The sequence below is a fragment of the Anguilla anguilla genome, chromosome 17 (assembly GCF_013347855.1).
Source record: "Anguilla anguilla isolate fAngAng1 chromosome 17, fAngAng1.pri, whole genome shotgun sequence".
NCBI lineage: Eukaryota > Metazoa > Chordata > Actinopteri > Anguilliformes > Anguillidae > Anguilla > Anguilla anguilla.
The window spans coordinates 18,251,092-18,268,704 of NC_049217.1; the positions used below are offsets into that span (position 1 = coordinate 18,251,092).

General features: G+C 49.3%; 1 protein-coding gene across 6 annotated transcripts in view; it reads right to left on the bottom strand.

Annotated features, from left to right (window-relative positions):
* Nucleotides 1-1,093: 1,093 nt before the first annotated feature.
* LOC118216380 (thyroid hormone receptor alpha-like) overlaps nt 1,094-17,613 on the bottom strand; it is a 136,474-nt gene continuing 119,954 nt past the window's right edge. For 5 of the 6 annotated variants that reach the window (XM_035397475.1, XM_035397472.1, XM_035397474.1 and 2 more), the window contains 6 exons: nt 16,272-16,393; nt 13,697-13,844; nt 11,081-11,286; nt 6,807-6,953; nt 5,120-5,378; nt 1,094-1,376 (listed from right to left, as the gene is read on the bottom strand). In XM_035397475.1, the coding sequence (XP_035253366.1) occupies nt 1,126-1,376; nt 5,120-5,378; nt 6,807-6,953; nt 11,081-11,286; nt 13,697-13,844; nt 16,272-16,393 (1,133 nt within the window). In that variant the 3' untranslated portion in view covers nt 1,094-1,125. The remainder of the gene's footprint in view (nt 1,377-5,119; nt 5,379-6,806; nt 6,954-11,080; nt 11,287-13,696; nt 13,845-16,271; nt 16,394-17,613) is intronic. The other variant, XM_035397476.1, reaches the window with a different exon arrangement.

The following is a 17,613-nucleotide window of genomic DNA, read 5'->3' on the forward strand; positions in this document are numbered from 1 at the left end:
GTTTTACAGGCTCGCCGCTCTCTGTAGCTCTGTGTTTTACAGGCTCGTCGCTCTCTGTAGCTCTGTGTTTTACAGGCTCGCCGCTCTCTATAGCTCTGTGTTTTACAGGCTCGCCGCTCTCTGTAGCTCTGTGTTTTACAGGCTAGCCGCTCTCTGTAGCTCTGTTTTACTATAGCTCTGTGTTTTACAGGCTCGCTGCTTTCGGCCAATCCCTCCCGCCCTCCCTCCATCACCCACTCCACTGCAGTGACTTTTCTGTGGGAGGGAAGGACTTAATTGTGATTCAAAAGAGAGGTCGGCGCTGGCAGGGGTAGTATGGACAATGACGAGGCAACTCTGCAGTGTCGGGGGGGGGGGGGGGTGGAGGGCACCGGGCCCACAGTCAGTAATGCTCTGGGGCTGAAGGGACTGTGGGTGCCTGCAAACTCAATAACGAGGAGGGGGGGGGGGGGGGGGGGGGGGCTGCAGACAGGGTACTGTGCCCTAAACGGGCGACGGGTATGATGGCATCGTACCTCAGAAACAGGTTATTGTTATTTTAACCAGAGAGCGGTTTTAAATGTCGTCTAGCGGGTGCAATGGCGATCGAGGGCGGAGCTGGCATGCTCTTTGAGGTGCGAAGTGAGCCTGAGAAGCAGTGATCACTGTGATGTGGAAGGATTGTTCTCTGAGTGTGTTTTTTATTTTCCTTGTAAGCGACTCTGCGGGAACATCCGTTTCCCTGAATCGACGTCGCCCGTCAGCGCTAGCCGCTGGCCCCGCCGCCGCGGCGGGAAAGCCGTGGAGCTCGCCGCCCGGCGGGGGAGGAGGGAACGCGCACGCAGAGGGAGCGTCAAACGCCCGTCGAATTACTGACGCCGATTCCCGACAAAAAAACACAAAAAATTAACAAAAAACAAATCCCTAGAGAAAGAAGGGCCACCCAACCGATTAATAAACGTGGAGGAGGAGATGAACACAAAAAAAAAAAAAAAACGAGGCCAAAGCCTCCGTCGGCGACTGCTGCTGGTGTGTTGATGTCCGATGCTCAGAGATGCAAGTCCCGGTACCTCGCCCCCCACCCTCACCCAACCCCCACCCCCCCCCCCCGCCCGCCCGCCGAACACCGGCCGCGCCCGCGGGTGCTCAGACGTCCTGGTCCTCGAAGACCTCGAGGAAGAGCGGGGGGAAGAGTTCGGTGGGGCACTCCACCTTCATGTGCAGGAAGCGGCTGGCGTGGCACGCCCCGATCATGCGCAGGTCCGTCACCTTCATCAGCAGCTTGGGCCAGAAGTGAGGAATGTTGTGCTTGCGGTAGTTGATGTAGTGTTCGAACGCCAGCAGGTACGTCTCCTGGCACTTCTCGATCTTCTCCACGCAGGTGAGCCCCGAGCGATCTGAGAGAAAGGGGGGGGGGGGCAGAGAGAGGTACAGAGAGAGGGAAAGACAGAGAGGGAGAGAGAGAGAAAGAGAGTGATAAACACCTCCCCACACTAATAAGCACACACTGAGCCAGACTTATCTATGCACTTCATTTCAAGCCATTCATCACAGGGCTTTGAATTGCTCCAGCTGTCCGTTTTTATTCCTTCCTTTTAGGGACTCCAATAAACCCTCCCCAGCTTCCTTTGACCAAAATACAGGAGGTTAAGAAGCAGATTTCCAGTGGTGATAAGCCCATTGCTGAAAACTGCAAGTTCAGCAGGGCTGCATTAAGGAAGAACTTAATGACCAATTTACAAAGAGCCGTTACATAAAGCCTGTCATTACGGGGCCCCTCTAAACGAAGGCTGTGGCCGACACATAATGAAATGACACACCACAGCCAGCCCCGTTACTCAGACAAAACCAGGAGCCAAGGTGACCCGAGGAACAGGACAGATGTATCACAACCCTGAAAAACCAGTACAGAATAGGACTGTCAACACTGGCCAAAAATTACGTTGGAATATTCCTTTAAAATAAACATATAAATTTGAATGTATATTATAATATTATATGTTGAATTACATGTCAGAATTTTACCAACTTTTGGTTCAAATCAATACAATGAGAGATATAACTAGCATAGGTACATGTTATTTGAATATAAACATGAATGCAGTCAGCAAAAAAGTAAACTTAAACATTCAAGATGGCTTATACATGACACTTTTATAATGCTTTTTTTTTTTAAAAGACCAAAGATCAACATAGGGTCCTAAGATTAACATTAACCTTCCAAAATGCGAGAATTCTCAAAAAACCTGTGTTGAAAAAAGAAGTAAAACTAACTTAACTGGTGAAGGATTTTATGCCAATTACAGATACAGTACAGATTCCTTAAAAACATGTCAAATCAATTCGCTGCGTGTTACAAAATGGCAATCTGAGGCAATAAATGCCAAGAAGCACACCAAAAGGAATGTGTCCTTCAGTGTAATCTTTTCATCGTCTCTGCTAAATTTAATGGTTAACAAGTTGCCCATGGTGACCATGAAGAAACTCTGAATAGCATTCAAACAATTCACACATTTGGCCTCTATATATAAAAGCAATGCTTGTCATCTACGAAGGATCACTTCATTAAACTGACAGAAATTTACACACAAGAAAGAATTTAAAAGAAGAACAGTTGGCGGTACTACGGTAACGCAGGTATGGAAGGTTCTGGAACATGTCTCTGCTCTACTGTGTAACGTCCTGTTCCATGAATATGAGGCATGCGCATTATGTCGGCTTCAGCTATATGGACCCAATTAGCAAAATCCTCCTTTGTCCTTCGTTGTGCATTTAGCCCAACTCCGCATGCGAAGAAGTGCACATGTACCAAGGTCAAAGCGGCATGTGGTTTCTATCTCAGGGATGCAGTTGTTAATTGTGAAGTTTTCCTATTGCGGCCTGCCGGTGGATCCCACGCACGGCTCTCGCCGCCGAACTCGCCGACATATGTGAACAATATCCACAGAGGAGGCCGTGCAATTTGCTCCAGAGCAGAAGTCAAACACAATTAATGCAGATGTGTCTCATTACTGACTTTTTCATATTGCATGCGCTTTCAGCTGCATGTTATTGTGCTCAGTTTGTCATCCGCCAAACAAGATACTATCAAATCTTCATTTTTTAAATTCGTTTGGTTTTGTTAAATTGCTGGTTGAAGATCTTAAAATGTTCTTGTACTAGTTCCAGAACATGTACAAATCTTGTAAAATCATGTTCCACTGCAGTCCTTATAACTCTTGGCTCTTTTCATTTTGTGTAGGAGCCTCTGGTTTATTCCAATAGATTTTAGTTTAACCAAGAGCATCATATGTCAAGTGCAGTCTAACCTTTTTTTTTAAAAAAAAGCTTATTCCAAAAACCCAGTTGATTGGTTAAGCATGATCCCCCCCCCCACATAATCAGTGCTGATAACCTCATGTAATACCCCCCCGCCCGCAGAAATAACTTAATGGTACACTTTGTTATTTTTCACGTAATGTATGATAAACTAGACTGTAATTTCCTGGATCAGTGTAAACCGCACTGCTAAATATCAGAGCTAAGCTGGTTTCCAATTTCCAATGATACCTATTCTTACAGATGACAAGATTTCAGATAATGGTTAGCAGATGACCATGCTAACATCTTTGAGAATCCTTGGATGTGCTGCGTTCCATTAAGGCCTGTTGGCTTCTTTGCTCAATGTTTTTTTTCCCCCATCATCTATTAGTTCAGTACTTACTGAGTACAAGTTCGTCCTCTAAGCTTATCTGTATGAATAGTCTTTCCTTCTCACGATTTCTGCGGATTTCTGATTTCTGCTTGTTGACTTGTGTCTTTGGCTGTCCATCCCCTTTCGACAGGTTTGAGTTAAGGCGTTATGTTAATGTGCTGCAAAGCCTGACAGTGTTTCCTTCCTCCCTCAAAGGCAAACAACCAATCACAGAAAAGCACGTTTGAATGTGCACATGCTGAGGAACGATTTCATCTCTACGGCTCCTGCTTTTATACATTTCTCACCATCGATTTCTATCTGTCAAGAAATGTAATTAAAATGGAGGCTTTCTGGACTGCAGAGAGGGAGAACACATCCATGGATTTCTGGGGAGAGGGGTAGGAGATTCATAGTATCACCAGAATCAATTCCAGCTGAAACATCGAAACGGCTGCCTTTTGACGCCTTAATAACCACCGCTGCCCGATTCTTCTTGATTGCCATCTTCCAATTGTTGATGCCCTTACAAATACAAAAACAAGTACAAAAATACAATCTTTCCTTTAAGAGCACATCTGGTAGTCGGTCATTGCTCCAACTAACTCTTGGCAATGCCAGGGCTGACCTAACAAACTGGCCATTCAGAAACACTGGATGAGACTCCTTACAGAAAACTGCTTCACTGCCAATTACTAATTCCGAGCATTACCATTTTGTCGATTTTGTTGAAGTCTTGTCAGCGACGTGCGCCTTTCGAGAAAACATTCACGTCCTATTCCATACACCATAAAATTGGTCAACAATGGTTAGGAGACACTGGATCAGTAAGCAAGAGCCACTGATTAAGATTTATTTGTCCCAGGAGGAGACTGTTGACTCGACTTATCTTTCCTCGCTTTCGGAATGCGCAAGTAATGCCTGTAGAGAGTAAATATTTTAAACCCGAGCCACTTCTCTCCCGCAGTTCCATCGTTCAAATGCTGCTCCGAGATCCAACCCACGCTACACACACGGCCCCAAACGGGAAAACAAACACTGCCGATGCAATAAGTCACACGGTGGGATGTTTGGCTCGGCTTGTAGGGTATTGCCCAAGGAGTTGTCACATATATTCATTTTAATGAGCCCCACAAAGCATCAGCACAGCCAAACCTAAAAGCCGACCACTTCCCACCCTGTAAAGGCCACTTCCAGTCCAGCCTAAATATTCCCCAAGATGTGGGCTCCTCAACCCTGGTCCTGAAGTGTAGCAGAGTCTGCTTTTTTCAGTTATTTTTCAGCACCTAAATCGGAGGACAAATAAACCAGCAACCCCTGCGATTCACCAGGACATCACACCCTCTTCTGAAATATCACTAACGCCCCCTGCTGATACTTCCCTGGTCCGGTTATTACCGCCAGAGCCCCGCCCTTGACCCCGCCTCCCCTGCTCCGCCCCCCCCCCCCCCCCCCGAGGTCGCTCACCTGAACTCATGAGCAGCACAGCCTGAAGGAGCGCCACCTCAGAGTCGTCCAGGTTGAACTGCGCCAGGCTCTTGCCCAGGTCGAAGATGGCGTCGGACACCACCCCCAGGCCGCCGTTCTTCAGCTGCTCGCGCTTGACGGCCATCTCGCCGCTCAGGGTGAGCGTCTCGCTTTCGGGGTCGTAGCGCACGGCCGCCCGCAGGGACATGATCTCCATGCAGCAGCCTTTCAGCAGGATGATCTGGTCTTCACAAGGCAGCTGCGCAAGGAGAACACGACCGCAGCGTGACCGCTGTGCAATGTGTGTGCATGCGCAACGCATCCGCAACATGGCTGCAACGCAACATGACCGTTACACAACCGCAACATGGCTGCAACGCAACACGACCGTTACACAACCGCAACATGGCTGCAACGCAACACGACCGTTACACAACTGCAACATGGCTGCAATACAACATGACCGTTACACAACCGCAACATGGCTGCAACGCAACATGACCATTACACAACCGCAACATGACCGCTACACAACCGCAACATGACCGCTACACAACCGCAACATGAACGCTACACAACCACAACATGACAATTACGCAACTGCCACATGACCGCTACGCAACATGACCGCTACACAACCGCAACATGGCTGCAACGCAACATGACCATTACACAACCGCAACATGACCGCTACACAACCGCAACATGACTGCTACACAACCGCAACATGACCGCTACATAACCGCAACATGACCGCTACACAACCGCAACATGACTGCTACACAACCGCAACATGACCGCTACGCAACTGCTACGCAACCGCAGCACAACCGCAACATGACCGCTATGCAACATGAGTTACACAACTGCAACATGAGTGCTACACAACCGCAACATGACAATTACGCAACCGCAACATGACCGCTACACAACTGCTACGCAACTGCAGCACAACCGCAACATGACCGCTATGCAACAGCATCACGACTGATATGCAACCGCAACATAACCGCAACATGACAGATATGCAACCGCAACAAGACTGGGATGACATAATACAGCCAGAGTCACTGAAGCAATATGGCTCTCACTGAAACATTCACTAAAATCCACGGTGTGGATTAAAATCCCTGTCATGTTATTTAACGCAGAGCCCGTAGCCTAAGTGCCACTGCGCTCTCACTGAGAGAGAACCCACATGACCTGCCATCTGGACTCAAACCAGGAATATCAAAGCTGAGCTGTCTCCTTACAGACGTGCGATGTGACTCATGTGGTTAGAGTTGAGTGAATAATAGCAACTCTAATCAGCATGACATTTACAATGACAAATACTCATGCTGATGATAGTGTCTATACCAGCAGCCAACCATTCATTAATTCATTAATTCCACACATACACGTGTAGACGCAGCGGAAACAAGCAGACATTAACACACCGCGTGCGCACACACGCGTACATACACACACGCACACACGTGCGCGGACACACGACCACACAGAAAAAACTGCAGACTCTGGGTATGGAGAACTAGTCGAAGTACAACCTTCCTTTCACAATTTTTTATGCCATTATAATTATAGTTACCAACACACGGACACAAAAAAAATATAAATATACATCAGGAAACCCAAAATGACAGGTGGAAATGACAAAATGACAGGCCAGGCCTGCGGCGACGCGCACCTCGGAGAACATGGGCAGTTTTTTGGCGAAGTCGACGACGCGGGTGATGGCGGGGGTGATGATCTTGGTGAACTCGCTGAAGGCCTCCAGGTCCACCTTGTCCCCGTCCGACGTGGGCGCCACCGGGGACTGGCCGATGTCCTCTGGCTGCACGGGGGTGAGGGCAGAGGGCAGAGGGCAAAGGTCACAGCCAAACTTAGGGTCAGCGGCACGGGCAAAACACAGACACTGCAGGCTGGATTCAATCAACAATTCTCCTTAACTTACGTATTCATTTAGCATGTATGTTACAGGTATGTGTGCATGTATGTCTTTTTTTGTTTTACTGTAGCTCAGCAGCATTGCAAAAGAGGGTCCCACCCTCAATATGTCAACGAGTATGTTAAATAAAGTATTTTAAATAATAACTACATTTTTTTATTTATAAGTTTCCAAATTCACGAACTCCCTAAATTGTGGTTGTGAGAAAAAAAAACAGTGATACCATGATTTTGAGGAGAGGAAGGACAGAAATGAGAGCAATGTGTTGGAGTGGTCAGGGCATGCGACTAGGCTGCAGACAACCTGAGTCAGTAACACACTCTAGAGTAACCAGGGGTATTTAAACCAGCAGGGAGCATAAACAGGGTGAAAGCAGGATATATAGACAGCACTATGTGGCTGGTATCATAGACACTCCCACTACCAGAAGCTAGGGTCTCTCAGACAAAGGGCAACTAATGCAAAGCATTTAGGCTCGTTTAAAAACGATACGCGCATATTCTGGAATAAGACACTCTTCTGAGAAATGGAGGCAAGACGAGTACCACATAGGTACTCTTGTCACTGAATTGAAATCAGTTGCAATTAAAGGAATTATGGGGCGGCGGATTCAGATTTCGGCTTCGGGGTAGAGTGAAGAGAGCAACAATAAGAGTGATCACATCTGAGCCGGGCATTCTGGGAGTGCTTCTCCAGGGATCAGCGTTCTGATGAAGTCATTAGAAGCTAAACATTTCAATTTGCCAATGACACAACACACGCAGTTCGGAAGGCCCAAAAAATTTAATTAAACATTAATTAAATATTTAAATAGTGCCCAGGATTGGGCATATAGCTAGCAAATATAATTAATCATTGGCAAATGTGGCGGTGTACGTGAGGGTATTAGCTAAACAGCAGGATTATTTAAAGGGGGCAATAAACTACACGGTATGTACCACGTAAAAGACCTCTAATAATCATTGACCGAAGGAGACCAAGACATTGTGCAACAGCAGTAAGAAAAAGCAAACGAGATGCTGGGATCAAATCACAGCGGGTTAATGCTAATGATATTCACTGTGATTCACAGAGCACTCGTCCAGCTGTAAGCACCGTAAGGACAAAAAAAAAGCCTTTCAAAAAGTACAAAGGAAGACAAACAGGCTGGCACTGACATTCTAATTGACACTTAAGTCTCGTAATCTTCAGTCTCAGCAAAGAATGGACTTGGAAAAGGTTAATTGGGGTTTTCAAAATGCATAAACATGATGAATAATGTAGATTAGAGAAGATGGGTCAAGTCAAGTTGTCACTTCAGAATAAGAGGACATAGGTATAAATAAATTAAACACACTGTACTGGTACCAGGAAGCAATGTTTTTATACAACAGATACCAACACTCACTGGAAGCAAGGAAAACTGCAGTGTTGTGCTTAAATATATTATAATTTCAGCTTTGAATCTATTCTGACCTAATTAGCACAGTGCGAGAAGGTATTATACTATATAAAGGCAACTGACATACCTGTACGATTAGGAAATCCAAAACAAAAATAAAGAAGGAAAAAAAAAAAAAGGGAACAAAATAAAAAAAAGAAGTCAAAATGAAAAGCCGGGAGAAGCTGACAGGCCTGTGTTTTCTAACGCCTCAGCCCGTGGGGGGGTGAAACGTATCTGACGCCGTGATGGAACAAGCTGTCCGAAAAGGCCGTGCAACGCGCGCGGAAAGGTCAGGTGTCGGCGGCGTAGGCTAGCTCACGCCAGCGCGCGCAGGGGGAGAGGTGCGGGCGGCGTGGGTGTGAGTCGGGCCTGATAAGGGCACGGGAGCAGCCGCACAGAGGCGCTCCTCTAAACGGGGCAGTTTGAGACTTCCCCGCGGATTACCGGGCTCCGCGGGGGAAAAAAACCCAGCGCCCAATGACCCGTCGGCGCTGTTCTGGTTCCGAGCGGATCGGCACACGGTTCCCTATTGCACAGTGTGCGTCTGTGTGCGCGCGCACGCGACAACAAACCTGCCTATGGGTTTCCCTCACTCTCCTCTTTCACCCCTCGTTTCTCTCTCTCTCTCTCTCATAAATCTGGGCCTCTGGGTCAGAGCGCGAGGTCAGTGCAGCACGACGGCGTGCAGGAGAGCGAAGGATCCGCATGGTCAACCCCTCGTCTTTTACGTACGGCTGCACGCAAAAAAAACCCTGAACGATCCAAACAGCGCGAGTGAGAGAGCGAGAATGTTCCGGCCCCTACAGCCAAAGACTAACCCTCACCCTACAGCTCACACAGTGCCGGTTCAGCATGGCTGCGTATCCATGGCGACGGGCTGAGTCTGGCTGCACCTTACCAGGGGTCACGTGGGGTTTCTCCTTATGGTGTCACAGCTCAATAAGCCCCCTGAACGGATGTGTGTGTGTCTTTGTGTGTGTGTGTGTGTGTGTGCGAGTGCGTGCGTGTGTGTATGCGTGTGTGTATGTGCGTGCTGGAGATCTGTTCCACAGCATACGTGTTTGTGGCAGAATATGTCTGTGAGAGAAGCGCATGTGTGCATGAAAGACAGAGAGAAGCCACTACAGAGCGCTCCAATTCACCAGCGGGGAGGAGACAGCTGCTCCTGACATGACCTGAAGCCCTGCACCTCCCAGAGACTGTGTCCCTGCAGCCTGCCAGCCAATCAGCACTGCACCTCCCAGAGACTGTGTCCCTGCAGCCTGCCAGCCAATCAGCACTGCACCTCCCTAAGACGATGTCCCTGCAGCCTGCCAGCCAATCAGCACTGCACCTCCCAGAGACTGTGTCCCTGCAGCCTGCCAGCCAATCAGCACTGCACCTCCCTAAGACGATGTCCCTGCAGCCTGCCAGCCAATCAGCACTGCACCTCCCAGAGACTGTGTCCCTGCAGCCTGCCAGCCAATCAGCACTGCACCTCCCCGAGACGATGCCCCTGCTGCCTGCCAGCCAATCAGCACTGCATCTCCCTAAGACGATGTCCCTGGAGCCTGCCAGCCAATCAGCACTGCATCTCCCTAAGACGATGTCCCTGCAGCCTGCCAGCCAATCAGCACTGCACCTCCCCGAGACGATGCCCCTGCAGCCTGCCAGCCAATCAGCTGCTGCCACCCACTCTCAACCGCACCTGTTTCCCTTTTTACACCAATCAGAGCCAGCACGCCGTGCCTCGCAAGGATCGGCCCAGCACTCCCTGTGTTTTTCGGCACCGACTCACTCTGCCGAGCTCAACTCTCCCATCCCTCAGCAATGAGACGGGTTCCATGCTGCCTTCTCCCTGTTGCCTGGCAACAGCCAACACCTTGACCCCTGCCATTCACAGCAGCCGTTGCCATGGTGCCGCACGTCTCTCCCGGAAGCTCTGGCTTCTATTCCTGTCTGCATACATTTCACCTGTTGCTGGGGGCTGTGAGGCAGATTTTAGGCTGACAAACCAACTTCTCGGACTAGCGCCCCCTGCTGAAAGAGGCTTTTTACACGCAAGTATCAAAATCCTCACGAGAGCCCCACGCGACTGCATGGTGTGAAGCAAATGACCTGCACTGACTAACCTGAGTCCACACCGCTTCGGAATGATGTACGAGTGCAGCAAAATTTAGGCCAATGCATCCCACAGAGATTAGGTGGAATTGGTTAGATAAGATATACTTTACTGAACCCCAAGGGCTAATCTGTCCTCTGCATTTGACCCACCCTAGCTACCTTGGAGGAGTGGGCAGCCACAGTGCAGCGCCCAGAGACCAACACCATTTCTGAGGCCAGTGGCTTGGACAAGGGAAAAGGCAGGAGTGTACCTAACCTGACACAGGACAGAGGAAACACACTACACAGGCACTCACGGCCAGGAAGACTGATGGCTGTAAGGTACCGGAGACTGTGGGAGAAGGACAGAGCATGGAGAGGGACAGGTGACAGGCTAGAGGCAGAAACCGAAGGCAGGATGGGAGATTGGACATGGACTGATGGGCGGACGGACTGACGGGCGGGGGGACGGGCGGGCGGACGGGCGGGCGGGGGGACTCGCTCTCACCAGGAACTTGCGCTTCTGTTTCCAGTGGGAGCCCTGGGCGTTGGTGTGGCGGTGCGCCTCCGTCACCAGGCGGATCAGCTCCCACTCCGAGCTGCTGGGCTCTGGCCGGTTCTGCAGGGTCTTCACCATCTCCTCCTTCTTCCTCCGCTCCCGGTTCTCTTCGATCAGGCGCCGCTTGGCCACCCGCTTGTTGTCATCCAGAACCACTGAGAGAGAGAGAGACAGAGAGAGAGAGAGAGAGAGAAAGAGAGGGAGAGGGAAGGAGAGAGAGAGAGACAGAGAGAGGGAGAGTGAAAGAGTGAGAAAAAGAGAGGGAGAGAGTGAGAGAAAGTGGGTGAGTAAGTGAGCGAGGGCTGGTTTGACAAGGGCTGTTGTTCATAACAATTAACCTTTTTGTGTCATGCCAGCGGTTAATAACCTGGCAACTGATTTCCCAGAGAGAGGCGTTTTTGCTCATTTACAGCAAACATTCATTTTTCGTAAACTGCCATGGCAACACACATTTCAATAATGGGCTCTGAATTTTAAAGGTGCAGTAAGTACGCTTTTGTACGTCGCTTTGGATAAAAGCGTCTGCTAAATAAATGTCATGTAATGTAAGTAAATTTGTTTAAGATCACTTTTGTTCATATTTGGCTAAATTTCCTTTACATTCCAACAGACATCAGTAAACGAAAAGCTCTAAGAAAAACAGCTGGTCTCCCTCACAGCCCCAGGGTCTGAAACCAGCCACTTCAAATCACCTGCATCTTAACAACCAATCAGGACAACTCTCTGCATGGAGACCTCCCTACCTGCCTGTCAATCTTGCTGCGCGATCACAGTGCTGCCAGAGCAGCCAGGGCGGGGCTACACAGATAAGAGCAGAGCAGAGATACTGTGTGTATATGAGTATGTGTATGTGTATATATACAATCACAGTGTTCTGCTATCACTCTTAATTATCTTATGTTCCTTGCCATGGTTTAGCAATACAGATGCTAATTTTGTCATGGCAATAAAGCACTTTGAATTTGAATTTGATACTACAGAGATGCTCTCTCTCCAGTACTCAGATGTCAGTCAGCGAACATGCATGTGTTTGGAGGGAGGAGCTTTGGAGGCAGAGCTGAGGGGAGGCGGTGGGGGTGGGAGGTGGTGGAACGTTTCTTTTCAAAATCTAGCTCTCTCTCTCTTGCACATTTCTCCATACTTACACACTGCACCTTTAAATAAGCACTGGGAGGGAGAGCGAGAGGGAGAGGGAGAGAGGAAGCTGATTTGGAGAATAATATCAGTGGTTCATTATAAAGTGTTTAACTTGCTGAAATAAATACAAATACAGATGATCCCTAAAATAAATCTAATTTCTTCACAGGTTCATGTCCTCCTACTGGAGTGAAAAGCAGAGGTGTGCAGGAGAACAGCTGCTGACGTGTCCTCACAAGTTCAGGCTGTCTGTGTGTCTGTGTGCGTGTGCGTGCGTGTGTGTGTGGCTGCGCCGGTCTGTACTGTACATGTAAGCCAAGTGTCAAGAGGGTAATGGGGCAGTGTGATATATCTGCAAACACAGCGCGAGTCTGTGTGTTCATCTTCACTCCGACAAGGACAAGGTCACTGAACCAAAGACAAGGGCAAACCGACAGTACGTCAACCTTCCCCATTTGTTGCCTTGGCAATGCCTTAAATAACGTGTCACGTCTAAAGAACTTTAACTTTGGGCCTGAACACTAGCCAATCAAAACTTCCCAGTTTAGTCCAGATCACAGAAGAAATATTTAACACACCTTACATACACACTTTCTGGAAACATCTCTGACGGTAAAGATTTGGCTGAGAAAAATCAATATGGAGGTAATTTCCCCCACTAACATTATAAATAATGATCCTCATAAATAATAATGATAAATAATTAAATAAATAATTAAACCTGCCGTGTCTGCATGACGGTGAGAAAAACGTTAGCACACATAACAGCAAGAGAAGGATTAGCAGTTGACGAGAAATATCAGTTGAAAATACCACCTCCTCTCCTAGATTAAAGTCACATTAAAATGTCCAGTCTTTCATATGCTAATTACTCTTACGTTCGACAGAAAAGGCCAAAATCACCTGTGAAATGCTACGAATAAAAGCGCGGACGCTAACTGGCGTGTGAAGGCGACGTCAGGATGAGTGCGTCTGAATTCTGCGGACACACAGGGGCTGCTGAAAGCTAAGCTCTCAGCGACAGAGCGATCGGATCGCTTCGCGTGGTTCTCGGGTTTGCAGACGGCCGTGAGCTTTCGACAGAGCGGAGCGCTGCGGAAGCAGAGCACGTCCTAAAATGGATGCGCAAATATTAGCCATGATGATTACATTACTGAGCCCACATTACAGAGAGGGATCTGGGCTACGTCCGGCCTTAACTGCAGCCCACAGATGAGCATCGTCGGACGGAAGACACGCTGGGTTTGAGATGTGTAAGATGGCAGACCGAAGAACGAAACAAAACTATGTCGGTGGAGTCTCACTTTAAAGATATTCCTTGTGGAAATGACCCCCGTGTGCGTGCGTGTGCGTGCACGTGCGTGTGTGCGTGCACGTGTGTGTGTGTGTGTGCGTGTGCGTGTGTGCGCGGAGGGCTGCCACACTCACAGTCCATGGCCATGCCCACGGAGATGCACTTCTTGAAGCGGCACAGCTGGCACTGGTTGCGGGTGATCTTGTCGATGATGCAGCAGCCATCGTACTTACAGGAGTAGGACGGGTGGAGGTTCTTCTGAATGGTGCGCCGGAAAAACCCCTGAGCCAAAGAAAAGACGAGAAAAGATGGAGAGAAAGAAAGAGATGGAGCGAAAGGAGAGATTAAAGGAGATGTACGTCTACCCAGAGCATTGATTCACAGCACGTATGTATATTTGGGTGTACCATCTGAGTCAAAGGGGGTGCCAGAAGCTTGCTAGAAGCCAGGTGAAGTAAAATGACACAGCGACAGACAGTTGGTCAGTGCTGAAAATCTCTACGTCAGGAACACAGAAAGCCTGTCAGTGTCTGTTATGCAGACGGTCTGCTTGAAGAAGACAGTGTCCATCTCCACGTCGAGCAGGGACAACAAACTGGCCCTGACATACGAGAGAAGAAAGGAGCTGTCATCATATCTAAAGGGGAGTGTCAGTCACCACCATCATATATAAAGGGGAGTGTCAGTCACCACCATCATATCTAAAGGGGAGTGTCAGTCACCACCATCATATCTAAAGGGGAGTGTCAGTCACACCACCATCATATCTAAAGGGGAGTGTCAGTCACACCACCATCATATCTAATGGGGAGTGTCAGTCACACCACCATCATATCTAAAGGGTAGTGTTAGTCACACCACCATCATATCTAAAGGGGAGTGTCAGTCACACCACCATCATATCTAAAGGGGAGTGCCAGCCACTACCGCCATCATACCTACCATCAAGCACTACGCTCCTGTCAACCATTTGTATGGTATCTTTAACGGAATCAGCTAACCAATTCCACCCGAAAAATAACTCACCATCTACATCGGTCATGGCACTAATTTGTCCCCATACCTTGAGCCGGTTCGTTTAATCATGGCAGTCACGATTTGTCAAATCGCAGAACAGTGGGCAGAAACTGTAACGACCGACTTCTCTTCCACCTTCTGTGTTTACATCGAAAGCTAACGTCAGAACCTAAGCCCGCCTCTATTTTAATTTCAAAACAGGATAATTTTCTGCTCCATGCGCACCTAAAAAACAGGGAGGGGCCCTGGGCGGACAAACGCGGGGCCCCTGGTGTGTGAAAGCGGCGCAGAAAACGCTTCAAAGACCTAATTAGAAAAAAGGCGCCCCCCGGCTGTCGAAGTGCGTCTGGGGTGATGGCAGCCCGGCGGTTAGCGTGCGACTCCGTGAGGTAGCAGGAGCTTCCAGGTGGGCTGCCGCTGCGCTCTAGAGCAAGGCGCTTAAGCTCAATCAGAGGCCTGCATCGGGCTGGAAACAAGGCCCACGCAGCATCTTTACAGCTACAGCCCAACCGAACCAGCCTGACAGGCCTTAGCTAAACGTCAAGCCTGAATCCAACAGAGCCCGACTCCTGAAATAACAAGCCAACAACACCACGCAGCGCAATAGAAAATAATGCAGTGTTTCCCGCAGAAAAGCCGCTTAGTGTAGTCGCTTGCAATCGTGGAACGATGGGGCGGGGGATGGGGCGGTGGTAGGTGCAACACTTCCACCAGCTGTTAATAAAGATTGACAACAATGGCGCAAAGCTTCTAGTTTCCTTTCTGCTAAACGTGATGTTAATAAGTTTATCACACCCGTCCTGTCAAATACGGCAATTTGTTTTAGTTGAGTGTAACGGTACGCTACAAAAACCGGAAGCTTAGCGTCATTGTTGTCAATCACTGTAAATAGCTGGCAGATGTGCTGTGGTGCTACTACTTGTAAACTCCCAGGTTGGTAGCGGGCCCGTACCCAACGTCACAGAGCTAAAAATAGACCCAATAACTGGCCCAATCACAGCACACCTTCGGGCCCCATCGGTCTCAGGTCAGGATGCAGACCTCTAACCTGATTTAAGTAAATCTCCAGCAGTATAAATGGACTGTATGTGAGAAGACGAAGTTGTGTATGTTGTGTATGTACACAGGGTCTTTTGGCATATGCAACCGTTATCCTCATAAACACGTGGTGGACAGAGGAGACCCAATCATACGTGTACGCAGAGAGCAATCCACGAGCACCCAGTTGGCCAACACAGGTCATTCAAACGATGAACACTCCTATCCCTGTCCCTCCCATATATCCCTTGGGCGACGCAAAGCTACCCAGCAGCCCCTCTTTAGACCGGTTTAGAGAAAATGCCTGACAGACCTGACAGAGAGAGGGCATATCTACCTTCCTTTAAGCAGCGACTGATGTGTAGTTACATGTGCAGTACATTGTGTGCTTTCGTGCCATTGACTTGCTGGGCTAATCGCACATGCAAAGAAAATTGATCTGTGTGTGTGTATACATGTGCGTGTGATCGGGTGAGTGTGTGTATGTGTGTGTGTCTGAGCATGCATGTGTGAGTGAGTGAGTGAGTGGGAGAGTGAGTGAGTGAGTGAGTGAGTGAGTGAGTGGGTGAGTGAGTCAGTGAGTCAGTGAGTGAGTGTGCGTGAATGCGTGCGTCTTCGTGGGCATGGCCTAACCCCAGCTGCGCACACACTCACCTTGCAGCCCTCGCAGGTGATGCAGCGGTAGTGGTAGCCGGTGGCCTTGTCTCCGCACACGACGCAGGGCTCATCCTTCTCCAGGTAGCTGGGGATGTACCCTGGAACAGAGAGGCTGAGCACTAGGGAGGAGGAAGAGGAGGAGGAGGAGGAGGAGGAGGGGCAGTGTTACCAGAGGAGTGACACCAGCGTCTGCAGAGGAGGTCCTGCAGAGACAGCATTGTGTCTCTCTCTCCCGCCCTCTCCCTCCCTTTCTCTCCCTCTCCCTCACACACGCACACGCACACACACACAAACACGGGCATACACTCACACACATACCCACACCCACACACACGCACACGCACACGCACACGCACACGCACACACACACACACACAAATACGGGCATACACTCACACACATACCCACACCCACACACACACACACGCACGCACACGCACACGCACACGCACACACAGGGGAGGTGGGCCGGAGCGTCGACTGATCAGGGAAGAATTTCCAGGCACCCCAGGCTGTTTCAGAGTATTCTAACTTCTCTACTCCTAGCAGCCTACTGCCCCCACTTCACTGGGTTTAGGGCTGAAAGCCCCACAGCAGCGCCACACACTGGTGTTATTAGTACACAGTGCTGGGGTGATGTAGCCCTAAAGCAGGAGCTGCACATATGCATTCGCTCAGGTTTGTGCCCACGCTGAGGTGCCCTGATTTCAGGGGCAGGCTGGGCAGATCCCTGCCCGCTGGGCTTGGCGAAAGGTCAGCCCGAGAGTCCAGCGCCGCTGACACCTCGCCCGCTCAGCGCCATCTGTCAGGTGAGGCTCCGGTGGCACAGCATGCCCCTTCAGCGAGAGCGGGCCTCCAGAGCAACCACCTTCTGTGCCACTGCCAAGCCAAGAACACTCGGTGCTAAAAGATCCTCTGCCACGGCAAGGACTTCCCTTCCCTTCCCTTTTCCATGTAATGACACCCAATTGGGGGAAAAACAGGCAGTGGGAAGCACTCTGGAAAGCAGTCCGGCACGGTGGTCAAGGAAACAGGCTCGTAGCTCAGAGATTGCAGGTTCACATCCTAAACTGGGCACTGCCACTGTATCTTTAAGCAAGCAGCTAAACCTGGACTGCTCTCTGGCTGCTCTGCCAGCCAAATAAACAACACTTATGTCTAAAAAAAAAAACAAGGAGCTTGTGTCGGTCACTCCGATGAAGGATTTTACTAAGCAAATAAATAATCTAAAATAATATCTTTCCCCCGCACACCTGTGAAGGCACAGCTGCGGGACGGACACAGATGAGGAGAGATGAAATAAAAGCTCCCATTGACCGTGACCGCAACCGCAGCCCAC